At 46.4% G+C, this 21,942-nt stretch overlaps 5 protein-coding genes across 5 annotated transcripts; 2 read left to right on the top strand and 3 right to left on the bottom strand.

The window, feature by feature from the left end:
• Positions 1-152: 152 nt before the first annotated feature.
• Positions 153-8,638, bottom strand: F5891DRAFT_1280580 (uncharacterized protein; the record flags this gene model as incomplete). The annotated part of the gene is made up of 26 exons (XM_041370425.1): positions 153-483; positions 538-983; positions 1,037-1,180; positions 1,229-1,501; positions 1,558-1,944; positions 1,997-2,102; positions 2,155-2,327; positions 2,381-2,618; positions 2,667-2,899; positions 2,952-3,973; positions 4,041-4,125; positions 4,987-5,064; positions 5,101-5,175; positions 5,230-5,264; positions 5,318-5,373; positions 5,498-5,529; positions 5,586-5,692; positions 5,748-5,949; positions 6,010-6,120; positions 6,218-6,333; positions 6,395-6,818; positions 6,859-6,982; positions 7,736-8,055; positions 8,102-8,149; positions 8,208-8,316; positions 8,367-8,638. 26 exons carry the CDS (start codon positions 8,636-8,638, stop codon positions 153-155), a joined length of 5,547 nt encoding a protein of 1,848 aa, XP_041222127.1.
• A 418-nt stretch (positions 8,639-9,056) lies between these two features.
• On the bottom strand, positions 9,057-12,322 carry F5891DRAFT_1280581 (uncharacterized protein; the record flags this gene model as incomplete). Its single annotated transcript, XM_041370426.1, has 7 exons — positions 12,231-12,322; positions 12,034-12,179; positions 11,897-11,986; positions 11,709-11,834; positions 10,351-10,576; positions 10,004-10,296; positions 9,057-9,947 (listed from the first exon to the last, which is right to left on the bottom strand). Exons 2-7 carry the CDS (start codon positions 12,046-12,048, stop codon positions 9,057-9,059), a joined length of 1,641 nt encoding a protein of 546 aa, XP_041222128.1. The 5' UTR covers positions 12,049-12,179; positions 12,231-12,322.
• Positions 12,323-12,687: 365 nt separating this feature from the next.
• On the bottom strand, positions 12,688-14,376 carry F5891DRAFT_1192906 (uncharacterized protein; the record flags this gene model as incomplete). The annotated part of the gene is made up of 4 exons (XM_041367666.1): positions 12,688-13,032; positions 13,095-13,339; positions 13,393-14,185; positions 14,239-14,376. The coding sequence occupies 4 exons, from the start codon at positions 14,374-14,376 to the stop codon at positions 12,688-12,690; spliced, it is 1,521 nt and encodes a 506-aa protein (XP_041222129.1).
• Positions 14,377-14,632: 256 nt separating this feature from the next.
• On the top strand, positions 14,633-15,381 carry F5891DRAFT_983367 (uncharacterized protein; the record flags this gene model as incomplete). Its single annotated transcript, XM_041377315.1, has 5 exons — positions 14,633-14,699; positions 14,751-14,764; positions 14,816-14,829; positions 15,036-15,171; positions 15,253-15,381. 5 exons carry the CDS (start codon positions 14,633-14,635, stop codon positions 15,379-15,381), a joined length of 360 nt encoding a protein of 119 aa, XP_041222130.1.
• Positions 15,382-16,883: 1,502 nt separating this feature from the next.
• Positions 16,884-18,424, top strand: F5891DRAFT_983368 (uncharacterized protein; the record flags this gene model as incomplete). The annotated part of the gene is made up of 8 exons (XM_041377316.1): positions 16,884-17,044; positions 17,095-17,223; positions 17,271-17,379; positions 17,428-17,618; positions 17,667-17,805; positions 17,853-18,044; positions 18,096-18,250; positions 18,304-18,424. 8 exons carry the CDS (start codon positions 16,884-16,886, stop codon positions 18,422-18,424), a joined length of 1,197 nt encoding a protein of 398 aa, XP_041222131.1.
• Between the last annotated feature and the right edge of the window lie 3,518 nt (positions 18,425-21,942).

Genomic DNA, 21,942 nt, shown 5'->3' on the forward strand with positions numbered 1-21,942 from the left:
ATGATGCACTTGAGACAATATGATGATTGGTTAGTTACACTCAGGCCACGATATACATTCGACTCGAAGTTGTGACTCGATATGGGCAATATCGGTCAATAGACTTAGACATTCAAGTACTGCTAGTAAGGCTGAGCTACAGGCTGAATGAGTCAGAAAGATAGGCTGTCACGGTCTTCCTCATACTCATACTCATACTCATTCCCGTTCTCGTTCTCGTCTTCACCGTCTTCCATCTCTCCGTCATTCTCCTGTGCGTCCATGTCTTCGTCTTCTTCTTCGCTGTCATAACCTTCTTCCTCCCCTCCATCATCGCCCTCGGGTTGAATTTCACTCTCCAAGTCGTCATCGTCATTATCCTCCTCTGATTCCGGGGTATCCGCGAGCTCCACTTTGGCACAGTCTCTTGTGATCTCCCGTAGGACAGTAGGATGTCCAATTCCATAGTGCGTGTATCGCACGAACATGTCTCGGTCGACGAATCTGAGTGATCATCAACAGTTGAGTAAGGACAACGAGATGAATTATTACACTTACATGCCAACATAGTATCCCTCCCAGTCATCCAATTCACCAAATTGACGTCCGAAGGACTTTCCATAGCAAAGGGATGTAGTTCCGCGATTAGAAGAAAAAGCTGGAATCAAATGGGCACTTCGGATGACTTGACCGGGGTCGAGAAACCCAAATGCGTCGCGGTCAGACTCTTCGACGAAAGCGATCTTCGGAAGTCGAGCACAGCTCATCCCTGACGGGTGGTTGGTCAATGGCGCCAACCATCTGACATAAAGAAGCTCAATTTGACGCCTTTTGATCGGACCTTCGCTATTGAGCCACACATCCATGTGGTAGATGCCCAGAACGTGGGCATACCAGTATGGATGTCGGGGCCTTGTTTCCCCAGATAAAACCATAACATTGGGGTGTGTCCGAATATTGACGGTATCATACTCTCGCCGAATATCATAAGTCGTGTAATGAACCTATCAATTAAAGTATTACAATGCTAGCAAAACTTGAGATCTGTGTGACATACCTGCATCGTTTGGACGGAGTATAGCCTATTGTCTGAGATGATAACTGAATTATGTTCATCGTCGGAGAAGGTATGGTCACAATAGGTGACGTCTAAGTTTCGAAGTCGGTACAGTACGTGGTCTTTGAGTTCTGGTATGAACACCTGTATAATATCGTGAGTTAGGAGAACGGTGAGGAAAGTAACACATACTGCTACAGCTGGATCATTGTCATGATCTCGAAGAAAATGAAATATATCTATGGGATTGTTGCGGCTTAGCATCGGTATATAGTGATGATCCTTCATGTTGATCCCTGCAGGCAAGTTGACTGGTTGCTGTTCCAAAGCACATGGACTACGTTCTGCTTCTGCCACTCGCCGAAGGATTCGTCGACGGCGCTCGTGCTTAGCGAGTTCAGCCGGGGTATCTAATTTATTGGTCAAGGGATAGAATGCTTTCAGTGCTCGATGCGCTAACTCTCCCTGGACAGACATCAAAATGAGATGGGACGTTGTGTCAGACTCGGAGATGCACATACAATTTGCGATGTAAAGGAGTCGATCGTTCCAAAGAGCCGGATCGATCGCAGATAATCCCCCATGGCGTGAAATTTGTAAGTGTTCAAATTAAATTTTTTGACCTTTCTGCCGCCACTTCCAGCACCCGCGTTGTCAGAACTTGAGCCTTCGCATGCAGCCCTTTCTTTCGGTAGCTCCACGGTAGAGAAAGCAGCACATGTGAAATCCCGGAACTTACGCAACTGACGGGACAGCCTCTGGAATGTCCTCTCGAGTACTGACAGAGTCGCGTCAGAATGCATCCTTAGTTTGGCGAGAGCGTGCCATTGAGCAAATCTGTATAAAAGTAATTGTACAATAGCATCATGCTCTGCTGGAAAAAGCCCCTCGAAGACTGGCATCGCACACTGAGATAGAATGTCACTAACACACAACATCGACTGAGCCACCAATACGTACCTGCAGAATGTCCTCAAAGTCCCGTGCTGCGAGGCGTTTCATTTCCGAGGTGTTATCCGAAAATTTCCTGATGACACCGTTACCATACGATGGGATGTGGCGAAATCTGTGTTGAAGGCGATTATTTTCAATTCAGTAAAGAGAATAGTGTGACAAACCTATAGTCAAGACTTGCAACTAGGCGATCACCGCCGGGGAGCGCGTAAAGTAGACGGATGAGGTGCGTAAACAGCACCTTCCATGTACCTAACTCGCATTCATGCATAAAATCGACCACAAGCATGCGGAAAGCGTCGAATCCGAGTGGTGCAAGCCTTTCTACAAATGCGTTCTAGTTTCAAAGTAGGTACTGATCATAAGGGGAATGATTTGCAAGGCACTCACTACAGTCGGCACCCACGAGCCTCCTCCAACAGTCGCCTGCACCTTAGACCCATTCACAGTATTTCCTCCATAGATGAATCCGCGGGCCTGAATTATCCTTTCCAAACAGTAGGTCCTGAGGGTAGTGACGCGATCTTGCATGTCTTTCCACAAACCAAGGAAATCGAACGAGACTTTCGGCATGAGACAGCACGGACATGGGCAAGCACCCATATCCTTGATTGTCGCTATAAGAACCCTAAGATATTGATCAGTACTTCAACGAAAACGAGACGAAAATGTGTACTTTTCCGGATAATCAGCCGAGTAAGTAAATATGCGCGGAAATACCCTTCTAAATATTCCATCTGGACACCGGAGCACGATTCCGTGACGGTATGCATGAAGGAATTCTGCGTCTAACAGATGTTTCCAACACGCATGGAATAGATCTCGCCAACAATGCGCATGAAGGGCTGCCATGCCGCTTTTTGATATACGCGGCAAGCTGCTGAAGACATCCTTTATATTATCCGGAAGCTAAAAAATCTACTGTGAGAGAGATATACAGTACGGAAGGCAGATGACCTACAGAAGGTAAGAATCCCACAAGATGGCATGCACCAGATTTGGGTGCCGAGCGTGCATACTTAGTTAAATTTCCGAAATACAGATAAAGAGGCCAAGCCTTGGCCGTTCCGAAGGTGGCTAAATGAGTTGCGTCCGAAAAAAACATCAGTCCAGCGATAACGCGTTCGAGTGAGCAGCCAGGTTCTTTCGGCTGTTTATACAGGTCTTCCTGAGCTTCTAACCAGGAGTCGGAGGTATATAGCTCATCAAATACACGTTCTTGATGACCGTCCAGCGGATCCTTCCATAGACGCTTGAAGGGGAAAAGATGGAACGCGCTGGCTTGAATGTCAGCGAACGCGGAACAGATCACTGATATAAGCGGCCGGTAGTGAAATCCCGAAATGTTTAATGATCTGGCCTGGTCGTCTTTTGATTTGGAAGGTATGTCAAGCGCGACGTCCTTCTCTAACCAGTCATCTGGAAAAATAACAGGCCCCTTTTTTCCATTATTATCCAATGCACGCAGACTTCTCTTTACCGAAAATCCATCCAGGTCCTTGGGGTTGAAGTCTCTCGCTTGAATAACATCTTTAACAAGACGCGTGATTTCGGCCTCGGATTTTTGATGACTGCCGGAATTCATCCATGTCATCAGACGATAGACTGTCATATTGGAAAAAGGATGAGGTGGTACAGAGACTCTAGAAGATGAATCGGGCCCTTGAATATCTGTGCCAATAGTCATTGGACAGGAATCAGCTAGCAGTGTAGATGGGACGTAATTATCGGGTTCGAATGAGGGGCACCTAGGATATTGTCGACAAAGTCCGATAACGTTGAATGCTGTTTGAAGAGAATCACGCAGCGTCAATAAGACTCGTAGAATTCTGCGGGGCGGTGAATTGTGAGTTTCGGTCACACGAGACGGATAATCCCCAGGGGAATCTGAAAGGTTGATATCTTCATCGGCAGGCAGAATATCGACAAAATTTCTCAGGGCTGGCCTAGACGTGCGTTGAGAAGGATGTTGACCAGAGTCCGCTGATGATCCACTGAGTGAAGCAACCGTTAGTATGTCATAGGTCCAGGATTCTGCACGAATGCACACCTAGATCATTCTGGCCATGCTCAGGCACCGCAGTGATATCACAAGCATCTTCCGTTGACATTGCAACATCGAAAGTATCCAATTCCTAGAATACAGAAGTTGAGACACAGTGGTATGAGGGGTGCTGTCACTAGCCTTTGAGTTGATACCGGACTCAACTTGGGATGATGTGCAGAATGTCCTGGGTCCGCATCTAGCTATAGGTTTCGAGCGATTCGTCATTGTAAATACGATTGGTCGTAGCTGCGGGTTATCATAATAATCAGCCGATTTCAAGTTATGAGAATTGAGTCCGACTCAAGGGTTGAACCCAGACTCGGATTCGGTAGAGTGATCATGGCTTCGAGACATACGGGAGTAGTAGCTGTAGTGAGCCTTTGCAATACTTTGATCGACTCATTTGCCCGGTCCCTCCTTTTCTGCGAGGCTAACACGCTGGCCTTCTGGTAATGTTTGCATGCAGAACGATGTCTACTAAGTCCGCGAAAGTCTGTGTCCTTCTCCCAAGAGCAACGTGAGGCACCGCATGACACCGTGACCATTGAGAGAATAAAGATAATGAACAGAACCCAAGGTGATCGAGATAGACGCATTCCACTACAACCGTGACCGTGCCAGTGATGGAACTATGATGAAGACGGACTCCGAGTCAAACACCCATAGGCAGGTACTAAGTTGTCACCAACGAAAAAAAAACTATAGTTTGATTTGAAGTCGGACATTGACTCGGATATTTCCAAGTCGGGCATTGCCCGCGCCAGTTCTCCATAACGCTGAGACATGTCACAATCAGTGTCTCGCATTAAAATTTTCGTCGATTCATCCATGTGGAAGAGCTCACAACAGACACCGTAAACAAATGAAGGAAAGAAGACTAATAAGAGCTTCCAAAAATGATACAGCTACAATATCTGAAGGGTCCTGACATGTCCATCATACGTCGGACTTGTGCAATGATATCATCATCAGATGCTATCCTCATGTATTCTTCGCCATACTGCGCCAGTAGGAGTGCGCTGAACGGCTGTCCAAGAGGAATAATCAATCACGTTGCACTTACTGCTGCTCCGTCAGCTCCTCTTCGAGGATCACATCGGGTCCCGACCAGCGACCTCAGGTAAAAGGGAAGCACGAGCTGCAAATGAACTTGTCAGTCACTGTCGCAGAATGAAACTATGGTTTTCAGTACAGTACCAGTACCAAGAATTGAATAGCCGAAGAAAACTGCAGGAAAAAAAATTGAGTTGCTAGCACACATTGATCAATCAACGACGTACTCCAAAGCACAGCAGGTACACCAATCTCGTCTGTGAGGGAGTTGAACATGAGAGGTCTAGATCATTATCAGCGATGACAAATTGCCAGCCATCTTTGCCAATTTCATCTGTTGAACGTAATGTGACGCTGTACATTGTCAACATACAAGCCTCGCTGGCAAGAGCAGAAACCGAACATACCCTCGCTTAATGGTCCCAAACCGGTGCCAATACTTTCAAGACCGTATCAGGAGCACTCCTTCATGGAGCAAGTAGAAGTTGGACGCACCGCTCTGTCAAGACCAACACCATGTAAACGAATATCTCCCATGACCATTCGGATATCATCTCTAGTCTCGCCCAAGAATGTAAGCCCAAGCTGTATGCGCACGACGCCTGCAAACCATAACTCAGACTTATCCTCCAGCATTCGAATTTGATCGCAACTCACCTTTAGCACCATCAGCGCCGACCATCCACTTGGTATCGAAAGTCTCCAATATGCCGTTCTTTGCTAGAACAGTCGTGATACCTTCACCAGACTGCTCGAACGAACGCAGTTCTGTGCCCATCTCGACAGAGCACGAAAATTTCTCTAGGTGACGTCGCAGAATCACATCTAGGAGTTGCTGACCTATCAGCTTTGGAATGTGCTACAATAGGAGCAAATCATCAGCATGACTGCTCGAGAGATGGTTCTGTATAGTACGCACGAATGGTATCGTAGGGGTAGGTTCCACATGCCAGGTCACCAAAGATTCTGTCGCAAATTCCATTGTCCCGTGCTTGTAGGAACGGATTGTGAGGACGGGTTTAGTTGACTTCTGGGACATTCAGGAAGTTGAAGAGTTCGAAGGAGCGTGGCTGGATTATGTATTAAATGAGACTATAGGAAATTAGAGAAGTATTGGCATGACACACCCAGATTCCAGGACCACGCTGTCCGATTCGAGGGTTAGGGTCTTTGTCAATGATACGAACTGGTATACCGTTCAGGAGGAGCGTTAACGCTACTACCAGACCTGCTGGCCCAGTGCCTACCTAAGAAAGAGGAACTAAGCTGAGGGGCAACCATCCATTAATATGCGGTTCACTTACGACTAGTACGGGAGGATGAGTAGAATTCATTGTAGAGTTCAGAGGTTTTTGGGCGAGGACAATAATCAATGCCAGGAACATCCCCTTTGAGTAGAGGACCGAATGGTGATGCAGTGAAGGGATAATTGTAACACTTGCCACCGTTGGAGTGGTAAGCGACGGAGAAAGGGTTTAAACCTGGAAGTCGGAAAGGTGGGTAGGGTTTGGTGGCCAGTCCAACGGCAACTGTAGTAGTTTCGGGAAGATCAAACATCTTGATTTCCCAATAGTAGACCTCGTTCAATTTGGGTAGGGGTAAATTTGACTGCACGCGCGAGGCGGATGCAGGATCGGGAAGGAAAGTGATTTCCATGCAAGCATGAACCAAAGGTGAATTAATAGTTTCGTAGTCTGGCTCAAAGGACCATGCTGAGACACCCTTCTCCTGGATAGAAAGGAATTGAGATAATGTGATAATGTCGAACATTTTCAGAAACACTCTCGAGCCAGCGAGACTCCACGCCTTCAAAGCCTCCTTCCCCGTCTATAAGCTCCTCTCGACTCATGTCGGTAGGTCCATCACTGTCTCGCAAGACGATACCGTGTCGTCTTCGAATGAATGATATAAAAAATACTAGAAATATGAGGAGAATGAAAAGTAAAGTGGAAAGCACGATAAGCAAAGGCAATCATCATATGAAGAGAAGAGCATCTGGCGCAGGCTGTGAATTGAAGTTATCTCAGGCTTGAGGTCTGAAAGCTACCCAGGGAGTCGTCGATGATGTGGCTGATGTTGACGACGACCTGTACTTTTAGCAGTGGGCGCTGAAGTATGCCGCTCTCTGCAGACTTTGGTAGGTTGACAGTAACGGTTTGAAACACGTGGGTTATTTTGTGCGGAGCAAGGTCATGCGGCTGCAGTCACCTAACATAAACATCATAGTGACAATATCGAAGACTCAGAGTACTCATCCGAGGTTCACTGACTTGAACTACTAGTACATCATCGTTCATACAGTCACGGTTCTTTAGTACATGCTCAAGAAACACTGGTACTTGACATCCTGGTCAATACCACGGTAATGGTGCTTAGTAGTCAACGTTAACTACTAGTAGTAGTCCAAATCTCCTTTGTAGTACCAGCTGGGGAAAGTCGCGTTATACGTATCATGTCGGAATACTAGTGACAGTAGCACTACAAATTGATCATTGTTGATATTGATATTATTAAAGTGCGCTGTGTGCAACGCAATCAGTATTTGTAAAAGATATGACAAATCACCCTACCTTCGACTCGGATGGCCCGAGGTCACGGTACTGGTATTTTCCATCTTTGACTCTGCAAGTATGCTGTCCACGCACGCTTTCAAGTGATCTTCAGCATCTTCCGAGTCATCGTCCTCCAGAGGCAACTTCCGCTCAGCACATATCTCCTCCAGATAATCAAGTTGCAAGTCTGCAACTTGATAGGCAGCGAAATCATGACTGTACATAGTCACAGTGAAGTCTGCGTCATCTTCAAGCTGCTGCAAGGAACGTTTGACTAAAACCCTTTCGAAATAGGAAGCCTCTATCATGCTTTCAGCATATTGTTTAGCATAATTCTTGAAAATGGCTTGAAGAAGTACTGCGTGTTTCTCGGCTGATTCGAGCTCCCAAGCTGCGGCGAGAGCCCGTAAACGCTTGCTTTCGACGTCAGCTTCGCTTTGCGATGACAGCTGTATAGACAGTGTCATCAGGCATAGCCTTCATGCTTTCTTTGAAGATCTCTTTGCCCTGGTACAATGCTTGTCAATGTGACATGACCTGTGACTAGTAGATCATGCTTGAATACCTGATGAACATCTACCAGGCTAAGATCAACCTCGTTGCACTTCAGAAGATTCTTCGTCATGAAACGGTGTTCCAGAGCAGTAGGGACATGCCCTCCTAGTTGATAGGGCCTGAATTTGAGGCTAGCGCGCTTTGCATAAGACGACATATGGCGTGTTACGGGGGGAGGCCCTTTGGAAGTGATTGGGTAGCACAGCGTTGGCCACCACTACAAGATTCTTCAAATGATGATTGATTGGGGTTTATGGGGCCCATTATCCGACTATGATCATTGTCATAGTAAGGGCGCTTGGTGACATGAGGAGCATCATCATGATCCTGGATAGATTGCTTGGCGAAAATATCAGCAGGCACCCCCAACACTTTCTCGAAATGAACGGGACTAGAGACTCCAACTGGAGGAGGTGCAGAAATAACAGGGGAGGAGGACATGTTAGTGTGCTTGTCACGGTCTCGGAGGGGCCTCTAGCTTGACTTCCGGACTCAGAAGATATCAACTGGTGTCATTGGTGTGTGAGAGTCAGAGTTTCAACGACTGTAAGCTGGCAGCCCAACCTAACTATGTCAGCACCACTGCCTGGATCATAAGTTCACACAGAGAAAATGTTAGTGACATATTGGGTATCAACAAAACTTCCCAGTACGGTATCACTGTACCATATCTTTGTGTTTCAGATGCCGCGGAAATCAAATTGCTTTCATAGTAATATCAGCCACCGATTTCCAGTTAACATGTTCAACGTTGTATACTAGTAGGTAATGTTATATTTGGCCAGGGATCATGCTAGCAATTAAAAGTAGGTATAAGATCATACTACTTGTAGAAATAGTAGACAGTAAATGTGACACACTATTCGAGAGCTTGGATATTTTCCTTATCAGTGTCATCAGCTCGTGCCTTCTGTTTGCCTTTAGCCTTCCTCCGTGCTCTCGCACGTTCCTCCTTCATGTGAGCTTCACAAACACGAGTATGAAATGTGACCGCAGCACCCTCCGACATACCAACCTTCTCCACATAAAATCGGCTACCAAAATGCGCTGCAGTCGGCAGATACAATATGCCGCGCTCCTTCAGCATATCTCCATACCGAGGGAAGTCCATAGCAGGGTAGCGAGAATGGATGGTTGTGATGACGTCGTCAATGTCTTTCGGCGGTTCTTCATCGTCACTTTCTTCATCACTCTCCATGTAGAGTGCAAATGTCCTTTTAAGTGGTTGCGGAGCGGCCATAGGGCCCTGACTTTCAAGTTGCTGTACAGAATGCGCATCATTAGAAGCCCACGTGTTGTCGATGGCAGATGAGAGGTGAACATGATTATGGATAATGGGTGATATGAGCTCGGTTGGGATACAGTTGAAGCGGTGACGCAGTTCTTGCCTGACGTGTCTTGCGAATGTCATCGAAATAAGGCGTGTTGGGTAGAGTAGCACAGGTGCTATCCGGATCTCGAGTGTCGTACTAAATGATTCAGATGAATGAATAGTAGGCTTAGAGGCATATAAACATGCACATACCAGATGTTTAGCCCACTCCTGGAGGTCTTGGGTACATATCGGATAGTGTGGAGCGTCTGGCTGCGACACATCTACCCAACAAAATGTGTTCTCTGAACCTCCGAGCTGATGCTCAGCGCAACATAATCTTCTCTTCACATTCTCGAGTTCCTTCACGTATAGAAGGGATGGATCGGACACAATACCTGCCTGTGATTTGATTTGTTTTCCTTTTGGTACCGACATCTACCGCAAGAAGTTATTGAGCTGTCGTGTCACGATTGAGTCAAAAAAGAACTTACAGTGTTGACGATTTCAATCACAACCTTCTTCTTTTTCCGTCCAGACACCTGCTCCGCCCTCACAGCCTTGAAAGCGCTAGCGATGTCCTGGGAAGTCAAAAGGCGATGTGGTGGGTCCATGCAGCGGGCTGTAGACAGACGCCAACCCAAGTGCTCGTACTTCTTCGAAAGATTCATTGCGGCCCTCGTGGAGTCGAGTATATCTAGTGGATGGTCTGACTCGGCATAGAAGTTGTCTACATACGTTGTAGATTTGTCCTTGTCCATGGTATTCAAAGGAATGCGAAACTCGACTAGTGAGACGTGAGTATCTCGCATAAGTTACTCAAGACGATCATCAAAATTACCTTTCTCGAAAGCTTGAGGCTGCTCGGGTCTTTCTTCTGTATAGCTAGCCTGAGCTTCTGACAAATAGCACAACTGAACGGCGCGGATGCGGTTGACCTCTTCGCCAGTGACTTCGGGCAGTTCTTTACGGGCACCAAGAAGATATGCTGTAGTTTGAAGACGGGTGCGTCGGCGAGTCGATGGGATGGAATCTATGATATTATTGATATTGCGTGAAAGAATCTCCTGATTATCACGATCATGAGTTCTAGTATAACAGGCGGGGCTCTGAGTGTCGCTGTGCATCACGAACCAATGATACAATTAGACTTACTTTGCTCTTAGCTACCCAGTCTTTATATCATTTCAGTCTGGCTGTCGTGATGCAACTCGCCGAATGAAGAGTGATTGCCTAATAAGACTTAGTAGTAGTAATCCGTCATGGCAATGACTATGCCGTCACAGGGTTGTATGGTACCATGCCAGCCGGGAGTCTGGCTCGGCGAGTCCTCGACTTCGCTGAGCAGGCGACTCTGAGTGACCGGTTCAAGTTTTGTGGGGTATGACATGATGCTACCGCAGCGTTAATGCCTGAGTCAGTGGCAAAAATGTAAAAGATGATGGATCCCGACTTACTACTCATACTAGTACTGGTCAGTTGAATACCTTGAAACATTAGTACGTCACAGTTCAGCGTGGGCCATTACCCTTTGCCCAACTAGCGCCAAGTCGCTTTGGGAAGTTCTTGACATTCTATATAAGGTAAACCAAGTCTTTCCCGACTTGTAGAGGGTTCTCTTGTTAGTGGTTACATAAGTAATGCGGTGACTTTCAGGCTTCGTGCCAAACCTTAACAAGTTTAAATGCTATACTTAGTATCCACGGCTTTGACTCGGAATGGCTGTTGGAGGTGGATATTTAGACTCGATATCACCCCGCTACTTTGAGCGTATTAATTAATCACCGATTCTAGTTCTGATATACACGTTGGTCTGAATATCTAATAGAATGGTAGAAGTTGTAGGTGGCAAACTCATAAATCCTTCAGTGAATATAAAACGGAAAATGACTATCATACATCACTCCTTGCCAGGTAGATTGAGGTCATTAATATGCTGTTGTCCACACGGTGGACATTGTCGTCTTGTCCAGGATCGTGCTAAAGCCACCCCCTTTGGCTCGCAGCGCAGCCAATGCTTCAATCAACCATACTATAACAGTTATCACGGCCGGTCATGACTGTCAACGCGGAAGGCATGCAGCACCTATACTAGCATGATGCCCGTCAATAACTTGTGTGGGGGTGGTTTTTTTACCATTGGCCGGCCTGCAAGGCATAGTGAGACTGGCAGAACCAGCAAGAGTGCTACTAGCTTACTTTCTGCCTACAATGGCGAAAACGTAGAGCAGTAAGGGCTCCGTTTGAAAGGAAGGCCACACAAGCCAAGATAGTTATGATATTGACGATGGCATTGTCGGACCCTGAAGCAGGCGATAAAGATAGCTGCACCAAATGAAACTGTCATACTCATAAGTAGATCTAAACACACCTAGCGCCTCACTTACCCACAAACAAAAAGCAAGTGGCACTGACAGACAGATTGAGGGGTATGCTAGCCATAGCAGCAGCGCGATGACTTGGTATCGTGGCATGTGCTGTGCTGTGTGTCAAATGGTGAGCCAGCTTAAACAAACTCACTCACCTTGAGGGTTTCCATGTCTTTGTGAGCGGTACTAGTTTCATAGATAACAAGCACAGCAGAATGATTGGAGAGTTATAAGCCATCAAATGCGGCACAGGAGGTGGTGACGACAGGAATAAAGTAGTAGTTGCGAGCACGAGCCCGGCCTGAAGTCTGGTCATTGAACGCTAGCCGTGAAGTCAGATTATATGACATACAGTGACGTTTGTGTTCTGGAATCGATTGACCATAATTGAGACATGTTCCTTCTAGTCTTTGTTCTTTGTATCTTTCCAATGGTCGAGAGACTGCAATAACGCACAAGATTTTGAACGCCAACTTAAGGATAGGATTATTGGGAGCTCGACCGTATCCACACAGACGGAGAACTGTGCTCGGTAGACAGGATAGGCTCGAGGCTCTAGCGCGGAAAGATGCGACGTGGTAAAATGCAAGAAAATCTGAAAATGCACGAAATTATCCAAAAGTTAAGTTTATGCTGTGCTACGTGCTGTAAACTAAACATGAGATAATTGTGTTGTCTCGTCAGTCAAAGTTCCGGAGCCATTAATATGATTAAAGTCGGACAAGGTGAATTCATCACTTCCTAGAAAAGCTAGAGGGACACAATACCCAGTATGTAAATTGATATGATACCGCTTGTACGTAGATTGATCATCGGGTGCGTATAACCGGGCCAGTGAGCACAGAACCGTTACTGAATAATAGTGCTGTAAGTGCGGCCAGCTGCGATGGGCTCATGGCCTCCAGCATCCGCGTATAGCGTTCGAGATGAGTACGGTTAGTTTCAGGTATAAACACGCTTGCAATGTGTCTCCCCGTGCGGCGTTCTTCTAGTGCCCACCGGCAGAAAGTAGCCGTTATTGCGAAAAACGGCTTGACATTGAGATTATCCCCGATATACCGGTGATATTGGTGTTCACTGTCATGTAACAAGTATGACATTGTCGCGAGGATCACAGGGTTCGCAAAGGCAACGTTGACGACGACTCCCTCGACCTAAAAAAATGCAACTCGAAGTATGAGTGAATCATGATCAAGGGTAGTACTGTGGCACGTACAGATATTTGGCTATACAAAAACAGGTCATTCTCTACAAGACGTTGGACTCGTATCGCGCACTCAGCGATATGCAAAATGTTCAATGACACACTGTAGTCGAACCAGAGGTCATACTTGTGGTATACAAATGACCTCACCACCAACTTCACGTCGTCGAGTATCTCTACAAAGACAGGCTCGAGCTTCGAGAGCCGATATTTTTCGCCATTATCTAGTTTGCTTAATGCCCATTGTCGAAGCGATTCTGCTCCCAATCAGTTCCATACCGGTGATTACTTGAAATTTCGGAACCCTTACCATTGGTCTGGGATTTGTTCAAGACGTCCCACGAAGACTTCACCATTCGACGTAAAGAATCGGGCGAGGGTAGTAACGTTTGGCGAAAGGCATCCACTTTGACCATTTCTTTACACTGGCACAAAAACCCTGGAATGCCGAATGGAATGAGCCTCAATTCCGTCGTTGGCGCGCTTGAGCTCGTGGTTGCAGAGCTTTTGGTTTTGACGAGTTTGGTGCTTGGGTGTGACGAACGAGATGCCCCCCTGGATTCCTGGGGGCGGCGGCGGTGGGAGGAAGCGATGACCGAGTGTTGAGTGACATCATCAGCGTGATTAGATGGATGGGTGAGGGTCACAGTGGGTATGCTGGGTGCGGCCGATGTTGGCCCAGAGTTGACGAGAAAAGACGGGTTGAATGCCACCGCGTCACTTGCTACCAGACCTGCAGCTGAGATGTGGAGAGGCTGCTGCCACGTATCTAAAAAGCCTATTGTGGTTGGATCGGAAAAGTGTTTGGGTTTTGGATGGAAGAGCTGGTCCCGCCAGTGCAGCGGGTGTACAGAAGGCAAAGGATAGTGGATTGAATTCGTGATGGCGGCGGCGGCCAGCTCGTCCTGATTAGGGTGCTGATGCAATCGATGGTGTGACTGATAGCCACCCAGTATGGCAGGGTAGTCATCATCCTGGCGTTGCTGCAAGCCCCGTAATGATGATTGATCAGGATAGTTTGCGGCCTCGCTGGAAGGACCTGCTGGTGCCTGCAGTGTGGTCGCATCGTGATAATAGTCAAGATGAGGCTGAGACGGGTCAGGCTGTGAGACGAGTCAGGCTGAGGAGACTGTGGCGACCGACGTTGAGAAGTAACCGTATGATAGTTGTGTTGATAGTCATCATAGTTAGGGAAATTGAATGGATGAGAATTGGGAGGGGGTTGTTCAGTCGTATGTTGCTCAGGCTGATAATCGCCCTGCGATTGAGGCTGATCGCCCCAACCTGATAACATGGTTGGTAGCGAGTAACAGTGAAAGTAAATTACTCACCTGCAAACTTAAGTAAAGAGGGTGCGCACGTGAAGCCTGGATTGGATCGATCACAAACTACATAATGTACATAATGTACATGGTCTTGAATCGTTATGGTAAAGAAACTGCTATATATATATATATATATATATATATATATATATATATATGCATGTATAGAATTTTCAATGCTCAGCTGACAAAGCTAAACACGAACCTGGGACCGGATATCTATGCATGTATATAATTTTCAATGCTCAGCTGACAAAGCTAAACACGAACCTGGGACCGGACCGGGTCCCAGGTTCGTGTTTAGCTTTGTCAGCTGAGCATTGAAAATTATATACATGCATAGATATCCGGTCCCAGGTTCGTGTTTAGCTTTGTCAGCTGAGCATTGAAAATTATATACATGCATAGATATTCGGTCCCAGGTTCGTGTTTAGCTTTGTCAGCTGAGCGTTGATCATCAATTGGCGCTCGACACGGATTTACATCGTCAAGATTATTATAATCTAATTTAATTTTGAAACCGAGAGGAGTGTTATGATGGATGACTGGGCCAGCCTGAGTAGTAAGTCCTTATTTCATCTCATCACATCTCCAATGTTTCTGAGTCCATGGGTCAAATCAGTCGCAGACTCGCAGGCACCTGCCTTTCTTCCCTGTCTACGAGACCGCTCCGGCTGCAACCAATGGCAACTGGCTCAAAGGTAAACATTGACCGTGGCACACCCATGGCCTGGAGATCGAGTCATGCAAGGAAGAACTTGAAGGTGCGTACTACTAGTTGTCGCGTCATACTCATTCCGTGTGCTACTATATTCAAAAACTCGACGCTTCCAACCTCTCTCAAGCTCACCGTCCTCAGCCCCACTGGTCATGTCTGGACAATGGTCGCAGGCGGTGGTGCATCCGTCATCTACAGTGATCTCATCGCAGCCGCAGCAGCTGCCAGTGGTTTCGCATTCGAACTCGCCAACTAGTGACTACGGTGAATACTCTGGTGCCCCAAGAAAGGGTCAGACTCTCTTTTGATGATGATCCGTACTACGTACGTATCTCATCACTTCAATCACATCTAGCTAATCTAGTACATCTAGTCTACCTGCTCACGTGCCCGCCTTCAAGTTCTAGCAAGATCCTCGGTGAATTTCACCAACGTAGTTGCCACCTTCAAAGGTATCATCTACACGTCACGTTCTACAAAACTGAGCTCATTGCATGCACCGGCAAAGTCAAGATCTACTGGTACGTCCGTCCCAACATCATCTCTCATTGATCCTGATATTAACCCTGAAGGGCTTCTGACAAGACCCGATGTAGAAACAACAATACAATGAGGAACAAAAGAAGCTCCTGACTGTATCTGTAAAAGTTGTAAGGTCGCGCGCTGCCTAGTCTGCGTTACTTGAGAAGCAAGTGCGTTCGACCCTATAGGGGAAGTGAGTGCAGCAAGGATCTAGAAGTGTGCGCTTAAGCGAAGCGCGAGAAAGCGCAGGAGCGCGCAAGGTACAAAGGCGCGGGAACGCGCGCGCGTATTAGCGCGAAGCGCGGGAAAGTGCGCCGCGTATGCGGAAATGAGAAACTAAGCTTAAGTAGTGATATAAAGCAAGATAAGAGATATAAGAGTGCAAAATGTAAAGGAATAGCTTTCTACTATATTCTGCTAAGTAGTAAGTGGGTAGTAACTAGTAAGTGAAAAGTAGGAAAAGTAGGTCCAGTGTAGTATGTACTGCTGGCGCTTATATAGCGTGCCTAAGCGCGCTCATGCGGAGCCGAAGCGCTACCGAGTAGGTATGTAAAAATATATATGAGTGAGAAACTATGATAAAAATAAAAAGGTGGAACTATGCTAATAAAGGAAATGGAAATATACATACTAGGGAGCTTGGTGGACAGTGGATGGATGCATCTGGATGGCTGGTGCTATAGGGCGCGCAAGCGCGGGAATGGTGCGCGCATGGCGCGCGTTGCGTGGGAAAGCTGCGCCTCATATAGAGATAGCTGCGGGTAGCGCACAGAGTAATGCTATGAGTTCGTGCTGTATACTCCTTGGTGAAAACTACCATATCACGCCATGAGAGGCATGATTCTCTACACCGATATGATTACTTCACCGGGCGCGAACAACATTTTCTGGACTACTACCAAGCAAGGCAAGAGTCTCACTGCCTATTTGAGACCAATTCATTCAACCTCTTCGCTTTATATTAGGTCATCGACAACACTAAGTTATATCAGAACTTGGTCATAACTGGATCACTCAAAAAGGTCAAGACACCGCCTGTCATTTCGCGTGTTTCTAGATTGGCAGGAAGCACACTTTCTGGGCTACCGTATAAGGCAAGAACTCAACTGCTTATTTCAGACGAAACCATTCAAGCTTACATTAGGTCATTCGGCGTAGACGGGTATAAAAAACCTCACAGAAGCTTTCAACGCTCAACCTTCTCATCCTCCCAATTCTTTCTACTTCATCTCTGGTATGTCGATGCCTGAGAGTAACTGTGCTGGCAACCTTCCTGCTCCTACTACAGTGGTATCTCTTTGCGTCTCAACGTCTCCTCAAGCTAGGGCAAAGAGGAAAATTGCTGCCCTCGTGGAAGAGGTCGAAAATTTGAAGCAGGAGAAAGCGATAAAACAAAGGTGTGTGCGTTCTCGACATCTCAAAGCAGTTTTAATGTTCCCGATTGTAGAAAAACAACCTACTATGTTTCCCAGGGACGAGCACTTCGTAGGATGGTTGTTCTTTACTGCCCATTAGAAGATCTGGTTGCCGAGAATGACCGGCGTTGCAAAGACTCAGACGGCGACCACACAATCGAGTAAGCATTCATGTTCATGGTACCATGTTTATCTTAACGATGAACAGACAAAACTGCCTTCAGCGCGGCTACATTGAACTCAGTAAGACATTGCCATGGTTCCATGAAAAGCTTGCAAGTCTTGATTTCGAAGAGTCGGAGGATATGCTCAAACAGGTTTCTCACAGCATCTTTGTCACGCTTCTGTGCTAATTGGCAATGTAGCTCAAGCGAGGAGCTGATTCAGCTCGTGGTGACGACACGGGAACTCTCAAAGAGCTCGTGGCCTCATGGGTTAACATTGAGTGTCGTCCGCCTTCGTTTCTAAGAGCAGACGATAAGCACCATCGAGGTTTCGTGAACGATGCATGCGGTAAGCTACTCTGCCCAGCGGAATGGTGCTGGGAGGATCCAGTGTAAGTGATAATCCTCGTCACTTAGATGTTACTGATAATGTTATTCAGCGTCAGGGCCGGAATTCGTGACCGTACCACCGCTTTTATCGTTTCCGAAAATTCATGGCCTATGTTCATGTATGAAAATTATGAAGCCGATGCGAAGAATCTGGAGCGTGGTCTCTTCAAGTCCAAGCTATTAGTCATGGTCAGTGGCCTGATTTTTTAACTGAATTTTAGTTCATCGCATTGCAGGGCTTCAAAGCCATTTTCACATCTCCCTCCTCGGCCAATGAAGTTGATGGCGATGGCGATGGCATTGATATCATTGAGAATCACCGACGTGCCCGGAGACGATCAGATCACGCTAAAGTGAAAACATGTGTTGCCTCCATCATAGGTATGAGGAAGGTAACTCCTCGCGCGATCGCATATGCAGCTTGCCAGGTGAGTATCAATGCTTCTCTCTTACCATGAAGTTGAAATCGAATTATCCAGATCCGATTCGCGCTGTCCAACATCACTTCCTGGCGCACTGTTGATGGCGACTTCGACTATCAACTTTTTTGGAACAACATTGTAGACTTCTTCGAGGATCCTCCAGGTCCAGCTGCGCTAGCGAGGGTGAACAAGCTTCTCGAATGGTGGACCAGGTAAGTCATCGACCTCATCAGTGACTCACCTGGATTGCTAACCTCCTGTGTAGAAAAGTGTTCGGACGAAATCATCGTCAGGACTTAACACCGGATGTTATTCTTCACATCTCTGTCAACAGTCTCGCTTCCCAGAGACAGCAAATGGAGGACGCCGCATTCGACTCCAACTAGTTACTTGACGTTTTGCTTGCTCATCCCACTCTACACCTTTAGTATGATTAACATATCCTCTTTGTCCCGCTGCATTATTTCAGTCCTACAATACACCCTTGATTATCAATGTCATCATGATTTTAACACCTTCTGATTTATATGTGCGATAAACTCTATTTTCGGATATATGGTATAGTGTGTGATATGCGACGAAGCACGAAGCACGACACACTGATACACTATGGCAATTTTAACATGCGTGATCAGAATTTGCCAGTTGTGAGACTAGGATTGTCCTGTAGCGATGGCACAAGATAATTATTTGTCCTAACAACGTTGAATTATTTATGAAAAGGTCAATGCTCTGAGATCCGAAAATGACTGCCTAAAGTCCTAACAACTCTGCTGCTTCTTAGACTGTTAATTTAGAATGCTGCTTCTTAGACTGTTAATTTAGAATGCTGCTTCTTAGACTGTTAATTTAGAATGCTGCTTCTTAGACTGTTAATTTAGAATGCTGATGGTCCATTCAACGAAGCGTTATCGATAGCACACGGTAAAATAATCCCGAGCTGAGATGCCTGATTGCACAATGCCGACTTTCGTTATTCTCAAATCCCTGGGCAGGGCTATCTTCTCTGGCTGATAGAAAATTATCGTTTCCGTTCATGATAATAGTCTGGTCTCTGTTGCGACAACTAAGTACCACTGCAGCAAAACCTACAATTGGCTATTTTCGGAATAAAACCAGCTAACGCTCAAAAACTATAGTCAGGCTACTCTGAGTGTTACAAGTAACATCGGCTACATGGCCCCCCGATCATTTTTCCCCTTCGTCCTCGCCCTCGTATGCCTCCGGCTCATACTTCTCCAACGACTATCCGTTGACCGGATCCTCGGGACCGTTCCCGTCCCTCGTCTCCCTCCTATCGCACCAACGTGCGCACGTGCCTTCGGGCTATGACTCGTTCTGACTCGTGCCACCAATGTGGCTTTCCTTATCTTGTCTTATCTTTCCTTTGACTCGTGCTTGCTGCACATTGTATCATTTACCGTTGGCTCGTTCCAACGTTTCTCGGTCTCATTCCGCATTCGACCTTACATCACTAATCAGGCTCTGCTACCAGCGTACCTATACCCTTTCCATTTCCCCTTTGCCCTTACCTACAGTACGGTAGCCTTGCCCTTAACCCTTTCCACTTAGTATAAGTAGTCGGTCACTCTGTACTAGATTCCCTAACTTGAATCTACTCAATCTTCCCTCGAACATACTTCCCTCTGAAGCCCCCTCAGCTTCAGTCTCTAGTATCTTTTTCTTAGGTGCTCATCGCGCCTAAGTCTACCTCGATCGACTACTCATCGTTCGGACAAGACTGTCCTTACTTTGAGAACGTCAGTGACTTTGAAGACATTCGTCTTAGAAGTCACGTGACACGCGCGTCTCTGATATCTGCTGACTCGATGTCGCCAGTCTCAGTCGCTACACCGGACCCTTCCGGTTACGTCACGAACGTTAGCGGACGACGCCCCTCTTAGGGCTCCGCATAACAGATCTATTTGAGTGCGTAACACTGAGGTACTAGTGAGGTAGCTCAGTAGTTCATCAGATCTTCGGAAGTCTTGAGCTTGGCACGCCGAAAGGAGTGTCATTGTGAAGGCGCAAAATATTGCGCGAATTACAATTTAGCACTGCCACTGTGCATGCTTGTAGCGCTACATCAAAGTTCGAATCATCGACAGCCATGGTCGCAACCGAAAATTCTGTGCACTGAAGCAACATTGTAAACTTTTGATTTTGTCCGAAGGTATGATTTGATGCAATATTATGTTCCGGAAAGTTTCCACTAGGCAATTATAGATTTTTAGCGACAGACTAGGAAGTCTAATCATTGAGAAATAATATATACTCTGACATACCCTGGAACGGTATGTACGTTCTGTATAATGTATTGTTCTGTGTGACGGTCTACAAACATGCATTTCATTTGCGCGACTCTGCTACTTCTATTTCGTTGCAACTCGGCGTCCATCGTGCAGTGAGACCTACTCTAACACAACTTAGGACACCATCTGTACTCCATACAATATACCACTCAAAGCAACACTCATCCAACATTTAATCCATACAGACAAACTATCCATTGAGAAGTACTGTCTACTGTGACTCACATTTTTTATCTGAGCAAGTTATCCACGGATTCGGTAGTTATCTGCAGCAAGTAAAAATATAGTGTGCGAAGACCAAAAGGCACCCATCCTCTTCACGGGTGAGCATCACCCAAATATCTTTCACTTCCGCACACTGTAACCTCCTTCCTTGCCCTTGTAAGACTAGGTCCATATTAAAATGCATGAACCTGCGTTCGAGCGTTGTTTCTTAGACCCATCCAAGCAAAAAGGTCCTTGAGGCAAACAGGGCTACCAGGCCCGTGCGCTTGCAAATTGGTCATACCTCGACAATGCCAAACATTCCCATGTGAAAGCGGTCAGCAAATTTACACTGATTGTTGCGATGCTCAACAATATATTACTTTAAATACCATTCTAATTTGTTCACCAGTTCACTGATGGCAATCTCGATTAATACCCCACATCATGGACTACTGAAAGCTGTGATAGACATGGGGGTACAGCACTGGGAGAGTAAAGTTTGGAGAGGGGAGTTTAGAAAACAACGAGGTGAGATGCAGGAATCTAGAACAGCTGGGATTATATATCTGGTTGGGACATTCTTTGTTTCTTTGTTCGAGGGTGAAAACTTGTCGAGATGAAAGTACTCGTAACGACGATAAATCAGATGATCCAGTATCGTATATATGGACAAAGGCCTTTGTGATGGTTTTCATGGTTATTGAATATGAAAATATTGATGGCTGAATCCTTTTGTTTGTGGGGTAGCGACTCTACCGTTGCCCAGACGTATCAGGTTGTTTTTGGAATTTTCAATTTTAGTGTGAGATACTTTTACGCCGTTTTACCATCACGTGATGTCCGGGTTCGGCCGGATTTCTGGAACCCTTCTGCTTTTGGGGGCAGGCAAGTCTTTGCGTGCCGCTTTGCATTCTTTCTCATCGCCGGCCAATGCAATCTACGTTTCGAGTTCCTTTCGACGAACGATTTGCCAAACAAATCAAATTATTTTGTCGAGTCCTGCCAGCTGTGTGTGAATCCACGACAAAAAAACAAATCTATGAGGAGGACAGTGCTAGTACTAAGAGACAGAACTTCGAAGCTAGTTTGTGTGCATGCATGTGTGGGGGTGGTGAAATGTCCATGAGTCTTGAATGGTTGTGCTATGGATCAGTGTGTGCGTGCATGGATGGATGAGGCTTCCTCTATCAACTCTGAGTCAGGAAGACTGAATGCAGGTTGTGATTGTCAGCGTGAGGCGGATGCTCGGACCTCTGGCCAGCCGTTCTTGCTCGCTCATCTGGCAGTGATTTCTCTGTGTGCCTTGTGCCGGCACTGGATTGCATCGAAGAGTGGCTTGGCCCCACAGTTTGCTTCAGGGTACTCCTCCAGAAACATGTTGAACT

The sequence above is a fragment of the Suillus fuscotomentosus genome, assembly GCF_016647785.1.
Source record: "Suillus fuscotomentosus strain FC203 chromosome Unknown F5891scaffold_54, whole genome shotgun sequence".
In the NCBI taxonomy this organism is placed as follows: domain Eukaryota; kingdom Fungi; phylum Basidiomycota; class Agaricomycetes; order Boletales; family Suillaceae; genus Suillus; species Suillus fuscotomentosus.